Source organism: Thunnus albacares, chromosome 23, assembly GCF_914725855.1.
Source record: "Thunnus albacares chromosome 23, fThuAlb1.1, whole genome shotgun sequence".
Classification (NCBI taxonomy): Eukaryota; Metazoa; Chordata; class Actinopteri; order Scombriformes; family Scombridae; genus Thunnus; species Thunnus albacares.
In genome coordinates this window covers 3,815,197-3,840,454 of record NC_058128.1, presented here as the reverse complement: position 1 = coordinate 3,840,454, position 25,258 = coordinate 3,815,197, and the positions used below count along the sequence as shown (strand labels likewise).

At 39.8% G+C, this 25,258-nt stretch overlaps 1 protein-coding gene across 1 annotated transcript in view; it reads right to left on the bottom strand.

The window, feature by feature from the left end:
* Window positions 1-25,258, bottom strand: part of LOC122974960 (thyrotropin-releasing hormone-degrading ectoenzyme-like) — a 198,390-nt gene that overhangs the window by 70,097 nt on the left and 103,035 nt on the right. The window contains exon 6 of the mRNA XM_044343061.1: window positions 18,785-18,939. Within this exon, the coding sequence (XP_044198996.1) occupies window positions 18,785-18,939 (155 nt within the window). The remainder of the gene's footprint in view (window positions 1-18,784; window positions 18,940-25,258) is intronic.

The window sequence follows — 25,258 nt, the reverse complement described above, 5'->3', positions numbered from 1 at the left end:
CGTTTTTCTATATTTTATTTACCCATGAAAAGACCAACAATGTTTCTCAATACTTTCTTCTTCACCTCAGCTGAGTTGCTGAGTTGTAGTTTTTAGCAAATGTTACTCAAACAGGAGGAAATGGTAAAGTTTTTGGGGACTATTTTCAGCAGCGGATGAATCCACATTTGTTGTTCTGGTGAATATTTCTGGCAGCAGGATGGTTTAGTGATGAAGGAACATGTCAACCAGTGCAGCTGTGTGGCTCCTTGGTGAGTTTTTAATTAGTTTTTGGACAACACAGAGGAATAAGATATATTTGGATATTGGTTTTAGTCTTGTAATTGGATGTATTGAGAAGAAGAAAACATACAGTGGTGAACAGTGACCGCTGGACTAATCAAATCATCTCCCAAAGTATTTAACTTTATAAACTACCATTAAAAACACAGCCATGATCTCTCTCTTAGAGGTGCAATCTTACTTGGTTTTAAGGCCACTACAGATTTTAGCTTCATTTAGTTGTACTGTCATGGTCTTACACAAACAAACAGAGGGACGACCAATCACAGAGCTTCCTAGTAACTTGCCAAAATAAGATCCCAATTGGGTGGGAAACGGATTAATTTTCTTGTCTGTGCTTGATTCATTGTAGTGGTGTTGGGAAGATTGATTTTCTGGTAAATTACATTGAAAAAAAAATATTTAAAAAGATATGTACAAGAAAAGCTTTTTACAGTTAGATTTCGATTTATCTCGGCTCTCTTTGAGGGCGCTGACACATGAGAGAAGTAGTCAAGGTGGACTGGATGCTGATAAAAATGCTACTTTTCTGGAATATTGATGCATGTCGACGCAGGACGGTACAACACTGACACGTTTCAACCCGTTGCTGGTGTTTGTTTCCCTTTAGACAACTAGCTTTTACATAAATGAGGGTCCACAAACGTATTATGTCAAATTATCATTGTCACTGAGGATAACGGGGAAGATGTAAGAATGTAAATATAAAGGATGGAAAAAATCAAGATGGAAAAAATTACATCAAGAAAAGTTACATTTATCTGATGATACAATACATTTGTTTCGTGTTTCTTTTTCTTTTGAATTCTTATATGTTTTTTTTCTTTCTTCATTTGTGGTTTTGTATATTAATTTTTGTATCACACGTGTTTATTTGCCGTTGGTATTGTACTCACCAAATTACAAGACATAATGTACCATATATATTATACACACTTCACGCACACACTCACACACACACTTACATGAAGTCTACTGTCACTGCGTTTGTGGTTCATTATAGCTATTAAGCACAAGGAGTGTGTGTGTGTGTGTGTGTGTGTGTGTGTGTCGTGCTGCCTCCTGCTCATGTCCAAGGCTAATTAACAGTCCATAAACAAACATCTAACACCCAGAGAGTGTTTCTTTGTGTGTGTGTGTGTGTGTGTGTGTGTCCATGTCTTTGTGTGTGTAAGGCTTATTAGTGAGGCTGAACACACTCCTGCAGCCACTAACACAGTAGGTGATCTCACACACACACACACGCACACACACAGAGCGCTAAATATAACTGTATTCCTCTCACACATCATTATTGATTAAACCTTCCTGTCCTTCAGTACTGAAACAGCAGAGGAGACTGCGAGTAGACGTTTGTGTCCAACATCTGAAGATTAATAAATATTTTCCAAAGTAATTTTCTTCAGATTCACAAATATAACTTCAGTTGTGTTTCAATGATATTGTATTATGTGTCTATTACGTTGTAAATGACGTCAAACATGACCAAACAATGTTTCTATTCCTGGAGATTGAAGGTTAAAGTATACATAGTAGAGAAAACACACACACACACACACACACACACACACACACACCCACATCTCAGTTAAACCAAGCAGCAACTACCACAACTTGAAGCTGAAATACGTTTAAGTGTCACCAACTGACCACCATTCAAAATGTCTCAACCTTTCTATTGGTATTATTGTTCACTCTGCTTTAATAATAATGACAGTACTTGTAATATTTTTAGGGTGAAGTGTTGAGTATTTGATCTTATTTGTAATTAAAACCAAACAGGTTAGATGGACTAAATTGAAATTACAGGCCTCAAAGTACAACTTCAATGCAACAAACGTGTGACCACTGAAACAAAAATGATCACACCTGTGACTTCCAGTTAAGACTAACTGCCTCAACAAGGTTATAAAAGAACCTGTGAACAACACAGCTTTCTCACTTTTGGCCTGGGTTGTGTCTCGTGCAACGTGGCTCCACATGGTGAGGAAGCACCTGAACAAGTAAGAAACCAGACTGTGAGACTTCATAAAGATGGGAGAAGGTATAAAATCATCAGTAGGATACTGAACAGAAGCTAAAACACGGCTGTAGAAGCGGTTAGGAGGAAACATACTACCAATAACAGAAGGCGAAAAATGATGATTCACTATTTATGCAGCCTTGCATGGAAAAACAAACAATCACTTCAGACTCTGCACGAGGATTATCTGTGGAAGTTCAGCGACTGCTCAGACAGCGTGAAGGACGTCTCATGAAGTCGACCTCTACGGACGACGTCCAAGAAGAAAACCATTGCTCACAAACGGCACAGAAGAACTTGCAGAGAAGCCTTGTTAACATTGGCGACACGTTCTTTGGTCAGTAAATTAGTTTGGATCAGATGAGGTCCAGCGTGTTTGGCGTGGACCTGGAGAGGAATACCACAGTGACTGCACGGTGTTGACTGTTAAACATGGAGGTGGGAGTGTGCAGATGTGGGGCTGCATGAGTGCAAACCATGTAGAAGACATTTATAGACGTACCCAAATGTAAAGGTGACTCCCAAATCTCAAGAAGCAACCTGACGATGATCCCAAACAAGAGTTTTTAAAAGAAGAAGACTGTCCAAGTGTGTCCCCCTGACCTGAATCCAACAGAACACCTTGAGAGTGTTTTAAAGAGGAAGACAGAGCGACAAAATCCCTCCGGCGAAGAGCAGCTGAGCAACAATCATGTGTGAAGAATGACAGAACGTCTCTCTACAGATTCGTTGTAGCCGGGTATCATCCTGCCCAGGAGGATCAGATCTGTCATCAAAAACAAAGGCGGGCGTACCAAATGTTAAAAAAATAAAAGCATAGAGTCTCACTAACGGAGGGTGTGCTGATTCTAGCTGCAGTTTGTTCTTAAACATGGAAATTTCGTTATAGTTTAATGAGTCAAACGTTCTGTTTTTCAAGTAAATTGGCTTAATTCTACTAAATGGAAGAGATTTGTAACTGCTTAACATTTTAGTGACACTGACTCAGTTTTGTTATATAGTGTAGATGTCTAGACTGATGTCAGATGATGTGGGAGGATTCAGTGTCTCAGGATGAACCGTCTCTTCTGGGTTTATCTGGTCTGAGCTAATATGTCATTTGATTTGTGTCGTGTTATACGATATGTGCCAAATCCACAAAAGGATCGTTCTCTGCTTCTGCTGCCACGGAAACCTGTGAAAACGAGACGAAAAGATAGCGTGTAAAGGGTGAAATGCACCGCAAACAGCACACAGCGCTGCCGAACAAACACTGTCACGGTGCACCTGTTCCATTATCACGTATGTAAATGAGGTAATGTTCATTGGCATTACCTCAAAATTGGCACCTTTCTATGCAAAAACAGTCTAATTCACAAATACCGGCGTTAATTGCCAAACGCAGTTAGGGTGGAGTTATTAGCATCTTCAGAGAGCTGGTGTTACCTCACTCCTCTCTCTGTCTCTCTTCAAATCTTCAAATTTATGAGGCTTGAATGACATTGAATTGATATTGAATGATATTATGAGCAAAATATACAGTCAGACATTGGAGGGGGGGGGAAGGGGGGAGGTAGGGGGATCAAGTGGTGTTGTAGGCTTATCTCGGATTTAAAAAATAAGAAATAACAGCGCTGACGGAGCTCAGGATTCATCCGTACAGTAAGAAGCTGCTTTATTACAAACAATTCCACCTTGTAAACCTGCAGACGTGCAACAAAACACAGAACAGTAATTACCGTCACATCCTGAGCGATCCGGTGTTAATGAAGTTACCGCCGCTGTGCCGCTGCTTCTCAGTTTGGTGACAACAAACTGAACATCAGTACTGACGTTTCTGATGCATTCAGTGACACCTGAACATTACTGTAAGATTCAGACATTGCCGGAGTCACATTAATAGCTGTTTTTTGATATTTGACGTGTCAGTAAACGATGTTATAGATCTAGAGAAGAAAAAGAAGCAAAATACATGATAGTTGGTTTGTGATTGTGTGTGTGTGTGTGTGTGTGTGTGTGTTTGCACTTCTGCTAATTAAAGATGTGCAATTTTGAGGCTTTTGTGCTCTCTGCAAGTTTTCATTATGGACCGATCTGTGTGCTGAAATATGTTGAAACACTAGAAACGGCTCCGCTCAGTCAATCAGATGCAAAACAAGAGCAAATTGCACTCAGCTGCAAAACTTTACGGGTGTGTTTGTTTTCTGGCATATTAGTGCAACATCTCTTGTGAAAAGGACCTTAAAATGAGGAAGATTGCAGGTGCAAATGCTGCATTGTGCTTGTGTTTTTTGGACTGTTTTGGTGTTTTTTGGTGTTTCCTGTGTCAAGTCCTTCTGGTGATGGTTTGTTTGTCATGATTTGGGTGCTGGGTTTAGATTAGAGGACTGTCTTTGTTTAGCTTCGGCTATTATGTTGTTCTGTATCGGTCTCGTTAGTCCTGCTCCCTGTGTTTCCATCAGCCAATCAGCCTGCTCTTGTGTCACCTGTCTCCTGTTCCCTGATTAGTTTGGTGTGTATTTATAGTCCAGTTTTGAGTTCAGTCCTTGTCGAGTCGTCTGCGTTTGTTCCTGTGGATATGGTCGGTGTCTCCTGTGACTTTTTGAATTATTTCATTAAATATTTCTGCATCTGATGCCGCCTGCCTGCCTGCTGTCATCTGCGTTTGGGTCCACCTGCTCCACTCACCTTCAGGACACTCCACTCACCTTCAATCCATTCTATGTGGATCAAGAGATTTAAAGGAGTCTGTGATGGTTATGGGTTCACTTGAGATATGTACGGGAGATTTGGATGAAATGAATGATGAGTTCCTGGGTTTTGGATGTGATGAGCATTAAGTTGTTATGTGTGACGGCTTTGGCTTCCTGCTTCCTTTAACTGTGCATGTTGTTTTGGCGTATGACACTTATTATTATAGCTGTTTCCTCCATGAACACAACCTTTTCCTAAACTTAACAAAGTAGTTTTAGTTGCCTAAACTTAAACATTGAACATAAAGGTGGCAGATCAGATAACATACGGGTCATTTTGGAGGCACTGACAAAAAAAAAAAAGTCAAGTATGAGAATATAAAACATTTTTACACAGTATGAAGGTGTGTAACAGCTCTGGTGTCTCATGTTCCGTTCTTCTGCAGAAACTGTATTTTTGACATAAAAAAAAAGCATTTTGTTGAAGAGAATTTGTCCTTTTAAGACAAAAAATAAGTTCCAAGATTTTAAAAAAACCTTTTTAGATGTTCCAGATCAACAACATGACAACTGACAGACAGGAGGTCAAGGGTCAAAGCTGACTGGAAAATGAATGTAGATGGAGGAAATGATTCTCTGAGCTGATGGAGAAAAGAGGAAAAACTGAACGACACTGTGAATCAATTATAGAATAAAACCTTCGAGGGAGAAAGAACGAGAGAGAGAGAACAATGAGATGATTTATGGCTCCTTGTATTCTAATGAACTCTATGCAAACAGGGTCTGCAGTAATAAATTATCCACTTTCAACCAAAACACTGCAGAGAGAAATATACAACCTGACACACACACACACACACACACACACAGTCGTGTTTCCATCACTTCAGAGGACATTCATCCTAACCTTAACATAACCCTAAACTAACCTTAACTTTAAACCAAGTCTTCACCATAAAGTTAATGATTTACATTAAGAGGATTTGCTTCTGGTCTCTATAAGGGAGACGAGTCCCTACAACATGAAGAATAGCTGGACCACATGCTCACACACACCCACACACACACACTGTTGTGTATCTATACAGTGTGTTTGTGTGTGTGTGTTCTTGTACTTCTGTTCTCGGGAGGATCAAGTGTAAAGTTTTAAAATAGACCTGTGTATAACCAGGTAGGTCGATTTCAGGTTTCAACCCATGAACATCAGTCGGTATCTTCTCTTTCTGCACAATCCATGATCCTTCAAGCCTTTTTTTTTTTTCTTATAAAAGTGAAATATTTCCTTTTAAAGCAGAAGGTAAATCCCACAGTTATGTATCATTTCTAACACACACACACTCACGCTCTCTCCTGTCAGTCTGTCGGAAGAGGTCGATGATATTTTCTTCGGCGGTTCGCATGTTTCAGACTGTCTGTACGAGCTCCTCGTCCTCTGTGACAGCAGTAATTCTTGGCTGCTTGACAATTGACACGTTTAACTAATCAGGAGGAAACAAAGCTGCTCATGCTTGAGAACACGAGATGACTGCAGGACTCATTTATCTCCAGTTTCTTTGCTCTTGGGAACATTTAGTCCTTGAATACAAGATGTTTTCAGATGTAATTTCCAGACAAAGAAGAACAGAAACATCATCTTACATTATGGTATTTTTGTTTTGACTATTAATTTGTGTCTGATATAACTTTTTCCACAAAGTTACTTTGTTAAAATCCTTAAAATGACTTTGCTACTTCTCCCTCATTAAAAAAAAAAAAAAATCCAGAATCAATGAATATGCAAATATTATTCATTTCAAAACTTTAACTGCTGAACACAAGATGTCTCCTACTTCACTGATAAAATCTGTGTTTGTGCCCACTTACACAATACGTTCACACATCACACATGTGTAAGTCGCATACTGGACCGCAATTAGCTCCAAACTAGCTGTGATGTCACAAATCCTGCTCGTTAGTACACGTGTTAAAGTGAGATTCAAGTTGAGCTCCTTCAGCAGATGAACGTAAAAACAAACTCTGCACAAATATCATTCTGCAGAGAGACGAGAACAACGTCCAACTGAAGGAAGAAGAAGAAAAACATGTTTGACTACTACTACTACTACTACTGCTACTAGTAGGGATGCACGATATTAACAGCACGTCATTGGTATCGGCCGATATAAGCTCTAAAATGAAATATCGGCATCAGCCAAAATATACACTTTCTGCTGATTATGAGAGGCCGATTTGTCGCCATCTCCTCAGTCGCATAACTGTTCTTCCCTGAACGGACTGTGTCACCCTGACGGTCCCGGTGCTTCACTTCACTCAGCTGCCCGTCAGACCAGCTGCTTCTTCTAGCGGAGGCTAGCTGACTGTGCTTCCCTCCAGTAATGCTGCTGCTAATGCTCCGCTAGCCTCTCAGCTAACGTTAGCTGGGATGCTAGCTGGCTGTGCTTCCCTCCAGTAATGCTGCTGCTAACGCTCCGCTAGCCTCTCAGCTAACGTTAGCCTCGGCTCTCCATGTGGATCCAACCGGAGCACCGAGCCCCGGTTTGTTATTCAGGTTAAAGTGGGAAGAAGCAGCAATCTGGAAAAATAATATGTGCATATATCGGCATCGGCATCTGAAATCCGTCACAATGAGTTGGAAATATCGGCATATCGGATATCGGCAAAAAATCCAATATCGTGCATCCCTAACTACTGCTACTACTTCTACCTCTTTGCAGTAAAAAACCCCACAATGGAGTCTGAATCCTATTAACAAGTAGTTGAAGAAACATGAAATGCTTCACAGTAAAGTGGACAAAAAGACTTTGAGTCTGCTCATTTATCAAAGTAGCAGGTTTATTAAGATGAGCTCAGACAGGAAGCTCGTAGTGTGAAGGCTGTCACTGCTGAACACGGGGACGATGTTTGTAGTTTGTAGTGAACAGAACATGAAGGTCAAACAACTAAAGAGTTTAAAGCTGCGGGAAAAATCATACGAGGTGGTGACCTTTCCTCTCAGAACTGCATGACTGATCCATCTACCAGCGATACATATTTAAGCTTTGTTTCTACTCATATTTTGTTTCAATTTGGTCTTTAAATGCAAACTTTGTCTTCTCACTTTACTACTCCAGCCAGTAGGAGGAGCTGTAGCCTGTAACAGCTGAAACCACCAGCTTTTACTTCAGAAGGACACTAAGTTTGTTACACTATCAGCAACAGAGGACATTCTGTGGTGTAAAATGCACTGACTTGGCAAGAAAAGGAAAGACATTGAGGGTTTGAGACAGATGTTATAGTCAGGAGGCTGTGAAATAGATGATTGATGCTTCTGTCCTCCTCTTAGACGTCAGCATGAACTCCGCCTACACTTGACTGGATGAACGCACCGCCTGCTGGGCTGTCAGTCATCTTTTGATTCTGACTGTGTAACTGCAAAAAAAATATGGTAGCTTTTATGGAAACATCAAACTCCTTCAAAGATTCTCAGTGATTCTGGTCAAACAGTATCAAGAAGAACAAAGTGATCTCAGAGAATCACCCAAAGAGGTTAAAAAGGTCATTGACTACTCCGAACCGAAGCAGCTTATTAGATTAATGACTTTTCTCTCTACATCTCTATAATCCTCTCAAAAGCTCTTTGAACGTCCTCACAGACTCCTGAAAGATCTGTGCGACGTCCACAAGAACCGCTTAAAACTCTTTAAAGACTTGGACCTGCTTCGAGAACTTTTGGAACCTGTTTACTGATTCTCTGAAATACCATTGGAACCCGTTCAAGAACCGCTGTCAGGCTGCATCCAGACCGGAAACAGCTGTGGAGCCACTGATTAACGCATTTATAGCAGTTTATAATACTCACAGATGAGAATTTACAACTCCGTTAAATTATCACGATGGCGACTGTTATATATTTCAGAGTGACGATCGCGAGGTAAACAGTTGAATACAGCGTTCATGTGATTGGACCCACCTGGTGCTGACACTCTAACGTCAATCTAAAGATGTCCTAACTGTCTCAAGTACGACAAGAACCTCTTCAGGGACAAATGGAAAAACCTCAATGTTACATTTAAGGACTTCTACCAAAATCAGACAATGACTAACATCTATAATACATCATTCAAATTGTTGTTAATAAGGTTCAGGAGTTTGGAGTAAAGGTCTCAGAAAACCAATCAAAATCCGATGTGCATGAATTGAATGTTAAAGAAAGCCATTGGTCCTAAAAGGGACCTGAAATAGACCCGAGAATAAAACAATCAGATCTAAAATGTTGACTGGAAAAAGCTCCAAACAGCACTGCAAAAAATAACAATCCTGCAGGTGGAAATGTGAAGCAACTGTCAAGTTTTTCCTGCACTTAACAGCATTTCCAGATAAATCTGTTAAGATGCAAAAATACATCATTGGATCCTTGTTATATCAAAATGAAAAAAGGGTCTTAAAGGCTGATGACACAGTCCCCCACCATTCATAAGATTAATGTTGGACTCAGTTGATATTTACATGGTGCAAATGTTTAATTCTTATTTGTTTGGCTAATTTGCAATTAATCAGATTACCAAAACAAATTGACATGCAGTGAAACTGGGGGGCTTATGGGACCCCTGAGAGTCTAGGCCCCCCCTGTGGGGCAGTTGCACGATTTGCATGGTTGGTAATTCAGCCATGTTTCACAGTTCACCCTCTCCATCTCGCCTCAGAAAACACATTTTTACTCCTGTGATGATCAGAGCGGAGAGAGAGAGAGAGAGAGACCACTTGAATCCACTCGAGTATCAGACATACTGACACACAGATCAGAGACCCACAATAACACACGATGACTGGATAAAATTAGACTGAATGTAATTTGGAATCAGCCCCGTGTAGGTCTCGGTTACTGGGAGCTGAGTGGACCCATGAAGACCTCAAATTAGGAGAGGCGGTGAGTCTCATCATCATCAAAATCTAATCTAAATTCGTTGGCAAGTATCTGAATTAATTCAGCCGATGTTTTCCAGACTGAAATCTCTCGGAGGTTTTGGTGTACAGCTGTGGTCTTAACCTGAGTACAGTTAGGATGTAAGTAAAGTGAAGGCGGTACACCGAGCAGGGGGGGGGGTCCTCACAAGTGCTGTAATACGGAAGTGTGTGTGTGTGTGTATGTTAAGAGCTCTGACTCTGCTGTCGGCCCAGCAGAAAACACGCTGCGCTGTTTCCTTCTGCATATGGTTGAATTAATCTGAGAGAAGAGAGAGAGATCAACAGATGAAGGGAGTAAATCTGTTTTCCTGAATCTTGGCCCAGTGTTTTTTCTTTGTCTGTTTTAATTAACAGACAGCTGATAGGAATAAACGGAGCATCTCCTGGCAAACACGGTCCTGCCTGTGTGTGTGTGTGTGTGTGTGTGTGTGTGTGTGTGTGTGTGTGCTCGCCAGAATCACTTCAACCATTAAAATTCTTTGCTTTGTTTATTTTCTTGTGATCAGTACAAAATGTTGTTATTTATGACAGTCAGTTAATTGTACTTTACCTGTACACAATAACTGTAGACACACCTGAAAACTCACCTTGATGTATCTCCTGGACACACAAACACTTTATAACCTGCAAATATCACCTAGAGGTCACCTGGACACATCACCTGCATATAATTTGCAGACATCACCTGGACACACCATAGACTGTATAAAAACATGGACGTTGTTACCGTGACGTCACTCGTTGGTTTCTGAAGAGCGGTTTTGAAGCTCAAAGTGAGCCGCTCCGGCCGTCGCCATCTTGGCAGTGCGTGATGCTGTCTAACTCCCAGCCAATAAAAAATGGGCAAAGAGGCGGGCCGAATGGCCGAAACAAGCCACCTAGCGGCTAGCGGACCTGTCACTCAAAGCAGCCATGTCCTTCATTATGCATAACTTTACGGCTTAATAAAATTTAAACGGGTGAGTTATAAAAGAATTCACCCCCCGTACAGGAGTCATGAAAGAGGAAATTAGCTACAGAGACCAAAACCGTTGTTTGTACCAGACTGTAAACATGTTTATTTCTGCTGTAAAGTTGGGCATTTTAACATGGGGGTCTATGGGGATTGACTCGCTTTTGGAGCCTCAGGTGGTCATTCAAGGAACTGCAGATTTTGGCACTTCCTCATTGGCTTCATTTTACAGCCCCGGAGGTTGCCGCTTGGGATACACATGGACCTTTGTCTGACCTGCACACATTATCTGTAAATAACCTACAAACTTCACTGAAGACATCATCTGTAAATAAAAAAAATACCCTGAACCACCTGACACCTGGTCATATGACACCACCTGTCGCACGCAGAAGACCTGCAAGTATCCCCTGGATGCACCTGGACATGTCACCTGTATATAACCTGCACACATGACTTGAACACACCTGAACATGTCACCTGTATATAACCTGCACACATGACTTGAACACACCTGAACATGTCACCTGTACTGCTACTGTAATTACTTCTCACACATTACTGGTACACACCTGTAAGTGACCTGCAGACATCATGTGGACATTGATTTTCAGGCCACGTCACCTGTATACTGGTATAACCAGGACATACCTGGATATGCTGCCTGTATATGACACCTGATCAAGTCACCTGTTTACATCATAGACTAGCATGTGAAGCATCTGATGACATCACACTGTATGTTATTTTGTGAAAGCAGGATAATTTTTGTTGGTTGAAACATCTGGAGCACGTTGAAACAGAGGAGGGTCAAGACAAATCTGACTGGTGTATTAATTAAGTAGCCACCAAGAAACACATGAAGAAGAATTAGCAGCTGAGACCAAAATGTAGCATGAGTATAACTAAACTTTGTATTTTTTTTGAGCAAACATCTAGAGACCATCAGTGAAACTGCATCTTAAAAGAGATCTCCACTAATTAGCATCTCCTATAACATTGATGGACCAACGATGGACAGTCCACGCATTCTTCTTCCTTTTTCAAAACCTGGCACCTACATTACCCACAATGCAACTTGATTTATTTCCTTTTACTGTACAGATTTGGGTGAGTAATGCTAGTAGTGGCTAATGCAGCCTGGAGATGGAGATGAGGACCAGGTTACACAAGCGGCTAGACGCTCCGACTGACTCTCATCCAAAAAGCTTCAACTTCTCTCTAAAACTACTAAGTCAATAATTATTTTCAATGACTCATTATGGTCTAAATCTCTAGATTCAGGCCCTCTAATAAGTGTGCTGGTGATCATTTTGTTAATAAGACGTGGGAACTTATTGCAGCTTTGATGTCGGCCACAACGGACTCATGAGACATCACTTGAGGCAATTTTCACTCAACTCTCTCCGGAGACACAAAAGGCTTTAAACATATGTAGTAATACCTCACAACAGCTGGAAACACACTTTGATGTGTAGAATCGATGGACTTCCTCTTTAAATCCAATGAGAACCGGCTTCACTGTTTTTTTAAAACATCATCACATGTGTTCATGTGTGTGTCTGAACTAATCAACTCTCATCATGTGTTTCCTTCAGCTGAACACAAGTAAACAGCCTGTCTGCTCACATTTCACTCCACATGATCTCCATCTGTTCACCTAAGAACAACAATAACAACAACAACAACAGCAGCTCTGAACTCTTAACCTGTCAACAACAGCATCGTATATCCAACACGACATTGATACCGCTTTAATTTTTATCACCAGTCTGATGTTGATCCCAATATATAAATATATAAATATATATATAATAGATCCAGACTGTGAGTCGACACGGCGGGTAGAAATACAAAAAAAATCCTTCAGATTCGCTGTGGAATATAAAACCATCATAAGGATCAGATTTTGATATAATTCTTTAAAACTTCACTCTTTAAGTCGTCAGATCATCCCGTTGTGTCTGATAGATGTCGACATAAAAAACATGACAGCAGCAGAACTGGCTAATCTGACAGACGGCTGCAATACAAACACACATATACACACACAAACATGTATTACTATGCATGTGAGAATTCACTACAACCATGGTACCATACCTTACCACTAAATACTTAACTAAAACCCCTTCACTTAACTTATACTGCTCTTAATTTTGACTTAAACCCTAAATGAAAGGGGTGTTTGTCCCTCGATGGGAGGTAGTTTATACCTGCTAAATAAATATCTGAATGTTGTCATTTCAGATCTTAAACCAGATGTTTTAGCCGTGCTAGCAACGTGTTGGTCAGTCTGTATGTTGGTCCAACACTTTGGTGAACCGCAGACTGAAATATCTCAATAATTATTGGATGGATTACCATGAAACTGATACTCATCAATGTTTTCTTCTTCTTCTTCTTCTGCTTCATCTCCTTCTTCTTCTTCTTCTTCTTCTTCTGATTCTTCTTCTGCTTCTTCTTCTTCTTCTGATTCATCTCCTTCTTCTTCTTCTGATTCATCTCCTTCTTCTTCTTCTGATTCATCTCCTTCTTCTTCTTCTTCTGCTTCTTCTTCTGCTTCATCTCCTTCTTCTTCTGCTTCATCTTCTTCTGCTTCTTCTTCTTCTTCTTCTTCTGCTTCTTCTTCTTCTTCTGCTTCTTCTTCTGCTTCTTCTTCTGCTTCTTCTTCTTCTTCCAATTGCCACATGTAAATATAACCAGATCTGTACTGTACACAGGGCTATGCATATTCATGTAATTAGCCTCAAACATCCAATAAACAGTTACTGTATAACTTATCGTTCCTGCACTGTAGATTTATATACATGAGTCTGAGATTAAATTGAAATTTAATGCATTCTGGATTGGTAACACTAATCACAGCATAATTTTGATAAATAACATTTATTAAGAACGTTTTCAACCTTAAAAATCTAATTCCCACAGTGTGCATGTGTGAACAGATTGTCCCCATAACATGATGAATACCTACACAGTCCACGTACAGCTGAACACATTCCTCTAAAACAGGATTTAAAAATTAAAGTCTGTTTCTGTTTTCCAGTTAAAATCCTTACAACTGAACTAGCTGATTATTGAAAGCTTCAAACAGTCTCTCTCTCTCTCTCTCTCTCTCTCTCCCTTTGTGAGTGTGTGTTACTATACAGTATATGTGTGTGTGTGTGTGTGTGTGTGTGTGTGTGTGTGTGTGTGTGTGTATGTGTGAGAGAGATAAATGGCTTCAGGATGAAACGGGAGTGCAAAGCTGCAGACAAAACATGACTTTATCATTTCCCTTTCTTCTCACTCTCCCCTCTAAAACTAACAAAGCAAATGGAGAAAGATGCACACACACAAAAAAGACAAGAGTGGTTTTCTGAAAAAGTGAAGGAGAGTCAGACTCAGACAAAAAAAAAAAAAAAAAAAAAACACCATTAAAACATTTTTATGACACATCCGATAATATTTATGACTTAATATACTGTCGAGCATCAGAGTCTGAAGCTTAACATTGTTATTCAGTCTCTGTTCTTGCTCCACGCCAGCAGTAGCCTGAAGGTAACGTTCATCCAGACTCAGCAGCAGCAGCAGCAGCAGCAGCAGAAAGAGAGAAATGTGGCTTCGGAGGCCAAATCTTAAAGGAAATTAAATGAAAAGGACGCATTCTTCTGTCAGCCGAAGGCGCCGCAATATTTACACTCAACCTTTTGCATTTTCATCATCAGTGAAACCATATAGAACCATGATGACCTGATGATTCAGCTGCTTTGGACTGTTAAAGGGCCATAACGCACAAATTACAAAGAACCTAATGGATTTTCTCACTTAATTCATCTTGTAGCTTCATTTAATGAAGTTAATGAAGTTGTTCTTGATGCTCCACAGACTTCACTGTGAACAGTTTTCATAGGGACTATTTCTTTAGTGGAAAGTAGTTCCTTGGAAGCTGAATACTAGAAGTGAAATGTCATTTACCTCCATGTTATAATGAGACCGGATGGAGGCCAAAATGTCAACCATAAAAAAAAAAAGTCTCTTCCTAATCAGAAGGACAGAAATCAACAATAAATATCAAACTAAACCATAAATAAAATAACATAAAGCTACTGTTGGTTCCACATGAAAGACCTCGCTAACGCTTTTGTGTCTGAACAGGAACAAATCCCTGCAGCCAGGTTCCAACATCTGGTAGAAATCCTCCCCAGTATTCCCACCAGAGGCAACTCTGCCTCTAGAAATTACATTTATATACAACTAAACTACAATATATTTAGCAGGAAATGTATTTATTATAATTTTCTGTCAACATAACGAGGAAAAGTTTGTTAATTAATATATTTGGTGAGTTGAATGTATGTTTTTTTTCTGTCTAAATATCTGATCTTGCAGTATAACATCCTCTGGTAGTAAACATGTACTTTTTTAAAGAGAAGAAGCCACATTAGTGACTGAATGAGACAGTGTTCTGCTCTCTTTCTGTCTTCGTTCATCTCTTTGTATCTCTTTATTCTTCTTCAACGGATGTCGTCTTCGTTCTTTCTCTCTTTCACTCAGTTTTCTCGCCTTTTCGTCTTTTATATCTCTCTCTCTCTCTCTCTCTCTCTTCCTCCTTGTTTCTCATTTCTCTCTTCACTGACTGAAACCTTTAAATTTTCTTCTGCTTCATCATGTTTGTCTGCTTGTCACGTATTTTATATCGTACTGTAAAAACAGGATCATCTCCTCTGCTGTTGTTGTTGCCCGAGGAGCTTCGTAACACACACACACACACACACACACACTCAGCTCATTGGTGTTTCAATTGAAGCTGTTTTGACTTCTGCCAAGTTCAGTCGGTTTACAACTGGATCATTTGCATCTGTTAAAGGAAAAGTCGTTTTATTTATTTTTTTGTTTTGCAGCCTGGCTCTCATTTCAGGGTTTACTATTAACTTGTTGTTCTATTTAAAATCAAAGTAACATGCAGCTCAGTGTTAAAGAGGACGTATTCTGCTCATTTCCAGCTCTTTATTTATATTCTGGGGCTCTACTGGAATATCTTTGCATGATTTACAGTTAAAAACTCCTTATTTATCTTCTACTGGTCCTTTATGCAGCCCCTCAGTTCAGCCTCTGTCTGAAACAGGCCGTTTTAGCTCCTGTCTCTTTAAGCCCCGCCTCCTGATAAGCCCACTTTGTTCTGATTGGTCAGCTTCAGGAAGCTTTCTCCAGCTACGTAAACAAACTACAGCGGCAGGATTTCAACTTCTCAAATACATCCATAGATGTTCGAGTTGAAGTCTGATCTGAGATATGATAGTGAACAACCTGAACAACGCATGGAAACACCTTAGCAACCGCCTTAGCAACCAAGGCCACAAAACAAGGTAGAAAAAAACATTGCAGGTTGAAGCCCTCACTTTTGACTTGCAGGCAGCATTTCTACACACGTTCACCTCAAATTTTGGATAAAATAACAGAAAATCAGAAAAAGCTGAATATGTCCCCTTTAAAGACCGATGATTATTTCACAGCAGCAGGTTGAAGCTCTGCCAGATAAAATACTACCAACTCATTCAGCTGCTGCAGGTGTATCATTGTCTCTAAAGGGACATTTTTTTAATCTCATAAACATTATTTAAAGCAGCACACTGTTGTTCTGACATGTCTGCACATGAGGGACGTGCAGACCTGAGAGCTGAACACATTCAGACGCCATCAAACCTGTTATTGTTTACTTCTGCCGAGGCTGCCGAATACCTTTAAAAGTAATTAATCTAATAATAAAGCTGCAAAGTTTTTAATGTGCATCAAAATAGAGACGCTGAGAGACAAAGAGCAGCACAGTGAAGGTCTGGATTTCATAAAAAAACTGGAAAACGATCAGGATGTAAAATAATCTGAACAGTTTCTGGTTCTGTATCAAAACTAATCAGTAGTTCTTTGGTACACATGTGTTTTTTTTGTTTTTTTTAATATCTAACTAACAAAAAGATGAGCCAAAACATCACCACCGTGGCAGAAGTAACGAACACGTGATGTTGTTGCTTCCTGCTTTCTGGTTTTTGTCTGATCCTGATCCAGTACGCTGACTAAACCGGAAATAAAGAGATAACTTTATCCATTTCTATTTCTACTTTATTCATTCTTTTTTTTTTTTTATATCGTCCTTTTTTATATATTTTGCTTTGTTTTCATTAATTTTGTATTGTGAAGCACTTTGTGACGACTGATCTAGAAATGTGCCGTATAAATTATACACAAGTTTACTTACTTACTTACTTATTTATCATCTCTTCCCAGCTCCGTAGCTCCACATTCCAAGTCCCAAAATCCTCATGGCTCCATAAATTAGAGCCGTCAAGTTGTCAGAGCATGAACTAAGCTCTAAACAAGCACTGATGGAGGTGAGGAGGAGGAGGAGGAGGAGGAGGAGGAGGAAGGAGGAGGTTTAAATCTTTGAGACCAAAGTGTGGACAATAAAGTTCCTTCTTCTCTGACCAGTAACAATCTGCAGCTGTTGGTAGAGAGACGACTTTGTACATGAACAGATTTATTTCTTTTCTGTGTCCGAGGTTTAACAAGATATTTACACACACACACACACACACACACACACACACACACACACACACACACACACACTCAACCGTCCTGCTGTTGTGGTCTATTCTGTGTGATTCAACGTCGTAACTGCAGCCTGCTCTTCATCTCAGCAGGTTTCACCGACCTCACTGCTTCCTAACAAGCGTCATGCTGTTTGTATCTTGTCTTCATTGTATCTTCAACACAAACGTTTCCAATATTCACCTCAAAGTTTTTTGCCCCTCGGAAAACATGTTTGTCCCGCTAATGGCGGATGGCGACATCATCAGTCGTTCAGGAGTCGGCCTTCGCCCCACATTTTTATCTCTCTCATATTTCTCAGATCCTGTTTTGTTGTGTTGGATGTGTTAACGTGTGTTTTTATGTAACTTTATGACACGTATTGTGTGCTGCGTCTTAAATCACATACTTCTGTACTTACACTTAACATTTTGAGTGCATAAGTGCGTTCACACTGAGAAGTAAGGAAAACGCAGTGCACTCAAAACGGTCAAAAAGTTGAGTGTGGAACTATGGACACTTCTCGCCCTCAATGGTCGCCATCTTGGCTACGTAGCGGAAGGGGAGGGACCGCTTTTCAAACTGGGAATGGCGGCCACATCGCCACATTATACAAATGTAAGTTATACATGTGTTTTTTAGCACTAAGCACCACTATACTGTTGTCAGATATAAGCCATCAGTATGTTTTTTGGGTTAACGCGAATGCTAACGCTAGCTAATGCTAACGCTAGCTAATGCTAACACTAGCTAATGCGAATTTGCGATTGTCATTTCCGGTAAGTGCACAACAGCTGTGTTTGATTTGAGACGACACTACCCTGTCAAAATTCGTGTACTACGCCAGTAAGTACGTAGTGTACACAGTGTACTAACAGAAGTATGTGATTTGAGACGTCTTTCTCGAGAGACAGAGATAAATTGTCTCAAGAAACTTCCTGTTAAATAAAGTTAAATTTGAAAAAAAAAAAAAAACAATTTTCTTTTCAGAGTGAGATCTCTTTCAAACCTGATTTCCCATAAATGCACTGTTGAAATAAAGATGATCTCTAATTATTTAGGAGACTCTCTGAGCTTCATCTAGCGCAACATGTCTGTTGTTGATTTCCATTTGGTACATTTTTGATGCTCCAAATTCCATCTTATTTGACAGATTTCCTGTCTTTGGAAAACTTCAGAGTAAATATTGAGTGTAAGTGGACTTTCTGCTGTGAATTTTCAGTCAAACTTCCATTTCTAAGGTCAATAAAAGAACCTTCATGCTCAAAAAACGACACTTTCAGGGTTGAAGATCTGAAACCGAGTCGATGTAATCGTCGTGGTCGTCAGACACGTTCCTACCTGGTGGCAGATCTCGTGGACGACCACCATGGTCAGCTCCATCTGATAGGACGACGACGACACCTCAGCGTCCAATAGGATCTTCTGCTCCACGAAGACGCTCAGCCCCCAGTTCTCCATGGCGGCGTAGGGATGTTTCGGCACCGCCAACAAGTCTGAAACACAATAACACATTACGGCCTTTCAACACACGCTGCCATTAATAAACACACAGTCGATTTCATCCAGTGAGATTCAACCATTTGAATAAGAGGCGACGGCCGCTGTGACAGAATGACTGCCGGCATCAGAGCAGATCCCATTTTGGGTTAAAATTAAACTCATGAGTCATTTTAACAACCTGCCAAAGAAGCTTTTTATCCTCACAACATGGATATATGGAGTTTTCAGATATAACTCTACATATATGTATATGAGAGAGAGAAGCAGACAGACGTAGAGGAGAACGAGGACGAAGGAGGAGAGAGAGGAGAAGGAGTTTTTGAGTAAGAGAGGAGGAGGAGGAGGAGGAGGAGAGAGGTGGTGAAGAAAGAGTTTACCTTCAGTAAAGATGATTTATTAGAGAGGAGGAGAAGTAATTAAAAGTCAAACGCCTGAGAAAGTAAAGTTACCTCGCCGGGCGATGAGTCAAGTCAAAGTGAAAGTCATCCGCTGTCGTAAAGCTTTGTGATACTGAGTGAACTTGAGGATTGAAAGCTGAGCTGAATTGTGCTGCGTGTAAAGAAATAAAACAGCAACGTTATACAACTCGCCTCCAGAGGTTTCTTTGACCTGCAGGAACAGATTAAAGGTTAAAGTTTGAACTTTATCCTGTTTTTGTTAGGGCTGTAGACTGCTGGTCGACTAATTGGTCGATTAATCTCTGTGTAATTTTCATAAGGAGAAAAGTGCTACATCAACAGCTTTCCAGGATTAATCCATTATTTCCTGCACTCCTACTACAGTAATTACAGCAGCTTAGTCAAAGCTGACAAGAGTGCCTTAAGGCTACCGTAATTACTGCAGTAGCAGGGCAACTAAACTGTCCAATTTTGTTAACTTGCTCAGCTTTTGTTGATTTGGTCATTTTCCTTGATGTTTGTGCTTCTACTATGGTTCAGTAGCCTACGTAGTTAAATGGTTTCTTTATTTGTCTGTTTTAACTGCGTTTATTGTTGATATACGACCAGGAGTCTGCACGGGGTGTTTTATTTTGAAAATTGACCGGATGCTCAATGCTGTTTCTGTGTCTGACTTCCTGCCCAGCTCCATCTGCTCTGTGCTGCTTGACGCGGCCTCCGTAAAAAATAAATGAGGCGCCTATCTTTAGCGCAGCGGAGCGGAGAGCCGCTTCTGGGACGCTTCTGAAACACGCCACTGCGCACCCGGTGGAATTTAGGGGTAACTGCACTCAACGTTTTATTTATTTTTAATGCCAAAAATAATGCCAAATATCCATCCATTCGGAAATCGACAGCGTTTGGGAGTCTCTGTGCAGCGCTGTTCCGGTACGTGAGTCAACCTCTGTGTCATTACCTGAGAAACTATTGGTAGAGTAACTCCATCGAGGAATTGCGTAGTATGTTAGCGTAGCGAGTGGGAAAGAGTGAGCGGCAGAGAAGTGATGGTGGATGTGAGAGGAAAAGGTTAGCGGTAAGTTGTCAGTCTGGCAGTAAATGTACAGTACAGACTACAGTGTGTCAGTTAATAAATGCTAAAAAGTCACGTCTGTTGTTTCCCCAAATGCTGGGAAAGTGAAGCGGGTTAGCTCCAAAGTTAGCAACAATGGGTTAGCATAACCTGAAGACGCAAAACAGAGAAATAATCGATTAGTTGAAGATTATGTACGATTTTCTAGTTTTTGCTTAGTTTTACTTGATTTGGAAGCTTCTGACACTGGAGGAGTAAACATTCATCAGGGTCCGAAACATGTCGGTCTCATAACAAAGTTGTAATAAACCGGCTGTGCGCTAGCTGTCCAGCACAAAATGGTAGAAAAGTAAAGTGAGAAAAAAAACCCCCAGATTTTTCTCAAGAGTGGATGGAAGTCAAACCAGAAGTGGGACAAAGAGTGAAAGCAAGACATGTGCATCCATTCAGTACAAAGGTTGAGCTGTTTGAAGAGAAAAGGGAAAAGAAGAATAGTAAGAGCAGGAAATAGGTTTCCTTTCAGTGAAAAAACCTGATTAAGGGGGGAGGAGGAGAGGAAAGAGAGAAGGTGAAAAAGGTGAAAATGAGGTTTTTCACTATAAGAGAAACTTGATTTTTTTTTTTTTTTTGGAGAAAGAAGAAGCGTTTCATTCCTATAAATGAGTAAAAAAAAAAAAAAAGAGTTCAGGTCCTCATTTAAATTTAAATTCTGAAATATGAAGTGACCTTCATCAGTGTGATGGGATCATATGAACAGTCTGACTAAATCTTCACAAGGATCCAAAATGAACAAACCGGTCAGAAAAAGACTCTTGCTGCACTATTTTATTTTTAGAACAGAAAAGAGACGAGAGGGAGAGGAAGGAAAGAAAAGGTAGAGTTAAAAGAATATACATATTCCTGGCAAATTAAAGCAGAAAGAAGAGAAGAAACCTCCAGGAATATATAAAGGTTTAATGTTAGATATCTCAACAAGTCCTGAACACACTCGTACTCCCCAGACGACGAACCTCTCTGGTTGTAATGACACTGTGACATTTTCCTTTTTCCCCCAAACTCAAGACAAACTTTACATTTCATTCTCTACTACGACGAATCATCAGTATGTTGTTTGTTCTGTACAAGACATTTGTGTTTCAAGATATGAGCAGTGAAGGAAGAAGTACTCAGATCCTTTACTGCAGTAAAAGTATCAATACATCAATATAACAATACTCCATTACAAGTCCTGCATGAAAAATCCTCCTAAAGTAAAAGTACATAAGTATTATGAGCTTGATGTAGTTAAAGTATTGCAGTAAAAGTACATAAGTATTATGAGCTTGATGTAGTTAAAGTATTGCAGTAAAAGTACATAAGTATTATAAGCTTGATGTAGTTAAAGTATTGCAGTAAAAGTACATAAGTATTATGAGCTTGATGTAGTTAAAGTATTGCAGTAAAAGTACATAAGTATTATGAGCTTGATGTAGTTAAAGTATTGCAGTAAAAGTACATAAGTATTATGAGCTTGATGTAGTTAAAGTATTGCAGTAAAAGTACATAAGTATTATGAGCTTGATGTAGTTAAAGTATTGCAGTAAAAGTACATAAGTATTATGAGCTTGATGTAGTTAAAGTATTGCAGTAAAAGTACATAAGTATTATGAGCTTGATGTAGTTAAAGTATTGCAGTAAAAGTAGTGGTTTGGTCCCTCTGACTGATATATTATTATATATGACATCATTAGATTATTAATAGTGAAGCATCAGTGTTAGAGCAGCATGTTACTGTTGTAGCTGCTGGAGGTGGAGCTAGTTTACACTACTTTATATACAGTTAGCTAGTTTAGTCCACTGGTTCCCAACCTAGGGGTCGTGGCCCTCCAAAGGGTCAGCAGATAAATCTGAGGGGTGGTGAGATGATTAATGGGAGAGGAAAGAAGAAAAAACAAAGTTCTGATACACAAATCTGTTTTCAGTTTTTGGACTTTTTCTCTAATCTTTGATTTTTGCTGAAATATTGGATCATTTGAACATTTATTGAAATGAAAGCATGTGAGAAGTTTAGAGGGAAAAATCACTATTTGGTGGAGCTGTTAACAACTCATAGACATGTGAAATGTGACCCCGACTACACACTGCTTTTTGTAAGACGTCAAAAGACAAAAAGGTTGGAAACCACTGGTTTCATCTTTAACAATGTGTTGTATTTTAAAAGCTTGTTATATTATCCATTGTGTCAAATCTTCATGTGAAAAGTAACTAAAGCTGTTAAATAAATGTAGTGGAGTGGAAGTATAAAGTAGCATCACATGGAAATACTCAAGTAAAGTACATCAAAATCATACTGAAGTACAGTACTTGAGTAAATGTACTCAGTTAGTTTCTTAATGAAACGAGGTGTACACTCCAGTTTTTGTTTCTCCTCACTATAAAGCTTCAGGCGGTGCTTTAAAGGTCAGTTTGTACATTTAGTTTTCTACACGGACGAACGTCAGTCTGATCTTTAGCTGAACCTGTCAAGCATCCGAGCACAGAATGACATCACTGCAGTTTGACAGCTGTCAATCATCAACATGATCTGTGTTGGGTTATTGTTGATGCTCATGCTGGCAGGTCGTATAGTGAGCTAAAACACACACACACACACACACACACACACACACGCAGCAGTCTATCAGTTTGTATCTTGCTCGGAGTGTCTTTTCTTCTCATTTTTGATTCCATCCATCCTTCCTCTGTAATCACAGACTGGCACACTGCTCTTGTGGAGTGGTACGTTCAGAGAAGCCTGAATAAATATATTCAGAGGAGAGAGCGGATCTAACATAGCCTGTGTCAGCCATTAGCCGATGAATCAATAAGAGAATGTTAAAGGGGGCGTATCCTGCACATTTCCAGCTCTATGTTTATATTCTGGGGCTCTACTGGAATATCTTTGCATGATTTCCAGTTAAAAACTCCTTGTTTATCTTCTACTGGTCCTTTATGCAGCCCCTCAGTTCAGCCTCTGTCTGAAACAGGCCGTTTTAGTTCCTGTCTCTTTAAGGCCCCGCCTCCTGATGAGCCCACTGTGTTCTGATTGGTCAGCTTCAGGAAGGAGACTTCATCAACAAACCATGAAACTACTTTTTCTCGTTTTGAGCTGACGTCAGCTTGTCGGTAAAGTAGAAAAAACCATCGCAAAGGAAGCATCAGAGCAGGTTGAAGCCGACTTTTGACTTGCAGGCAGCATTTCTACATTCGTTCACCTAAAGTTTTGAAACTTTGACCATATTTAACATAGATATCCAACATCTTAACAGTGCATAAACAGCTACTCGAGACTTTCCAAATGTTACTGGACTGAACAGATCATCTTGTGGTTATTGGTGACTGGGATGTTTAACCACGTTAACCATCTTAGCTTAGCATCTTCATATTCGCTAATTAGCACAAAAAAACAAATTACTGCAGTCATAAAGAAAAATATCAAACATGTGACCTGATGATGGCGCTAAAGGAAAAGTCAGAGGATCGTCAAAGCATGTTTCAAATTCAAGGTAATCCATCCAATATTTAATATATTTCACTCAAAATCTCAAATATGAACTTCATGGTGACACAAGAGGAAAAATCAGCGGATCACCAAACTTGTCAGAATATATTATCTGGGAAAAATCAGTGTCTGTACAAACTTTTCCAGTGTGTAGATGTTGAGATATTTCAGTCTGAACCCAGTGATGGACCAACCAACCAGCTGCCATCCACAACCACGCTGCTCGCCTGTCTAAAAATGCTAAATGCTAGTTTGCTAATCGAGCTTTCTTCTGTTTATATAATTGTAAACTGAACATCTTTAGGGTTTGATATAGAGGTCATCTTGGCTTTGGGAAACTCTGATTTCCTGATGTTTTATGGACCAAATGCATGATGAAAATAATTGTTATTTGCAGCCTGAATGACCTTCTTTCAGTGAATTTTTATAAAGAATTACAAGATAAACATAAAGCCTAAAAGGTTTTATGAGCCAGAATGAACCTTCATGTCCATAAATGATCCTTGTCTCTGGTGGTTTTGAACACATGCAAACAGGAGATCAGCCTCACAGCGGAGAGCCGAGTCTGTCAGTTATGTGAAAGTGTTTAAGAAGAGGTTCAACAGTCGGACTGAGCTGCACATGTTTGATTTTTAAAAGCAGAACTCCGCAGCAGCCGTCACTCAGCTCTGTTTGGAAGTTAATCAGGTATGAACACACGTCATGATGCGACTCCTTCGGACCACCGGGTGTCCACTTTTACCCAGCGTGCATTTCTCTTTGGCGGAGTGAAGGCAGACGTAAAGACATACTGTGATAAATTGTTCGAAGTAGGAAGAAAAGCAGGTTGGAGATGTTATTTCTCAACAATCCTGGATGTGTACTTTCATGCTAAAATTGCGGGTTTAAGTGTAAATAAATGTGTAAAAACTGCCAAATAATTGTATCTGTTTTCTGGATGTGAGATGAGAGCGAGGTTACGCCACACAGTGTATCTTCAGTAGGTAGTTAATACATTTCATTGATTTTTTTTTTTTCCCCCTCAAAGAACATGATTAAAACAGTCAGACAGCAAGTAAACTGAAAGAAAAACATCTTTGTATATAAAGATGCTGAAGGGGGGGGGGGGGGAAGAAGAAGAAGAAAGCTTTACAAGACAACCTCATAAAGCTTACAGGTGTTTTTTTATGTTTCCAATTGGCCTTAAAATTTGTCTTTTTGCTTGTAAGTTTTTGAGTTATGAATATTACATTTTGACAAAACAACAAACAAGTCGATAAATAAAAACTGAGAGCAAAAAAAAAAAAACGTCTCTGTGACTTTGTTAGTCAATAAAAAATGATGAG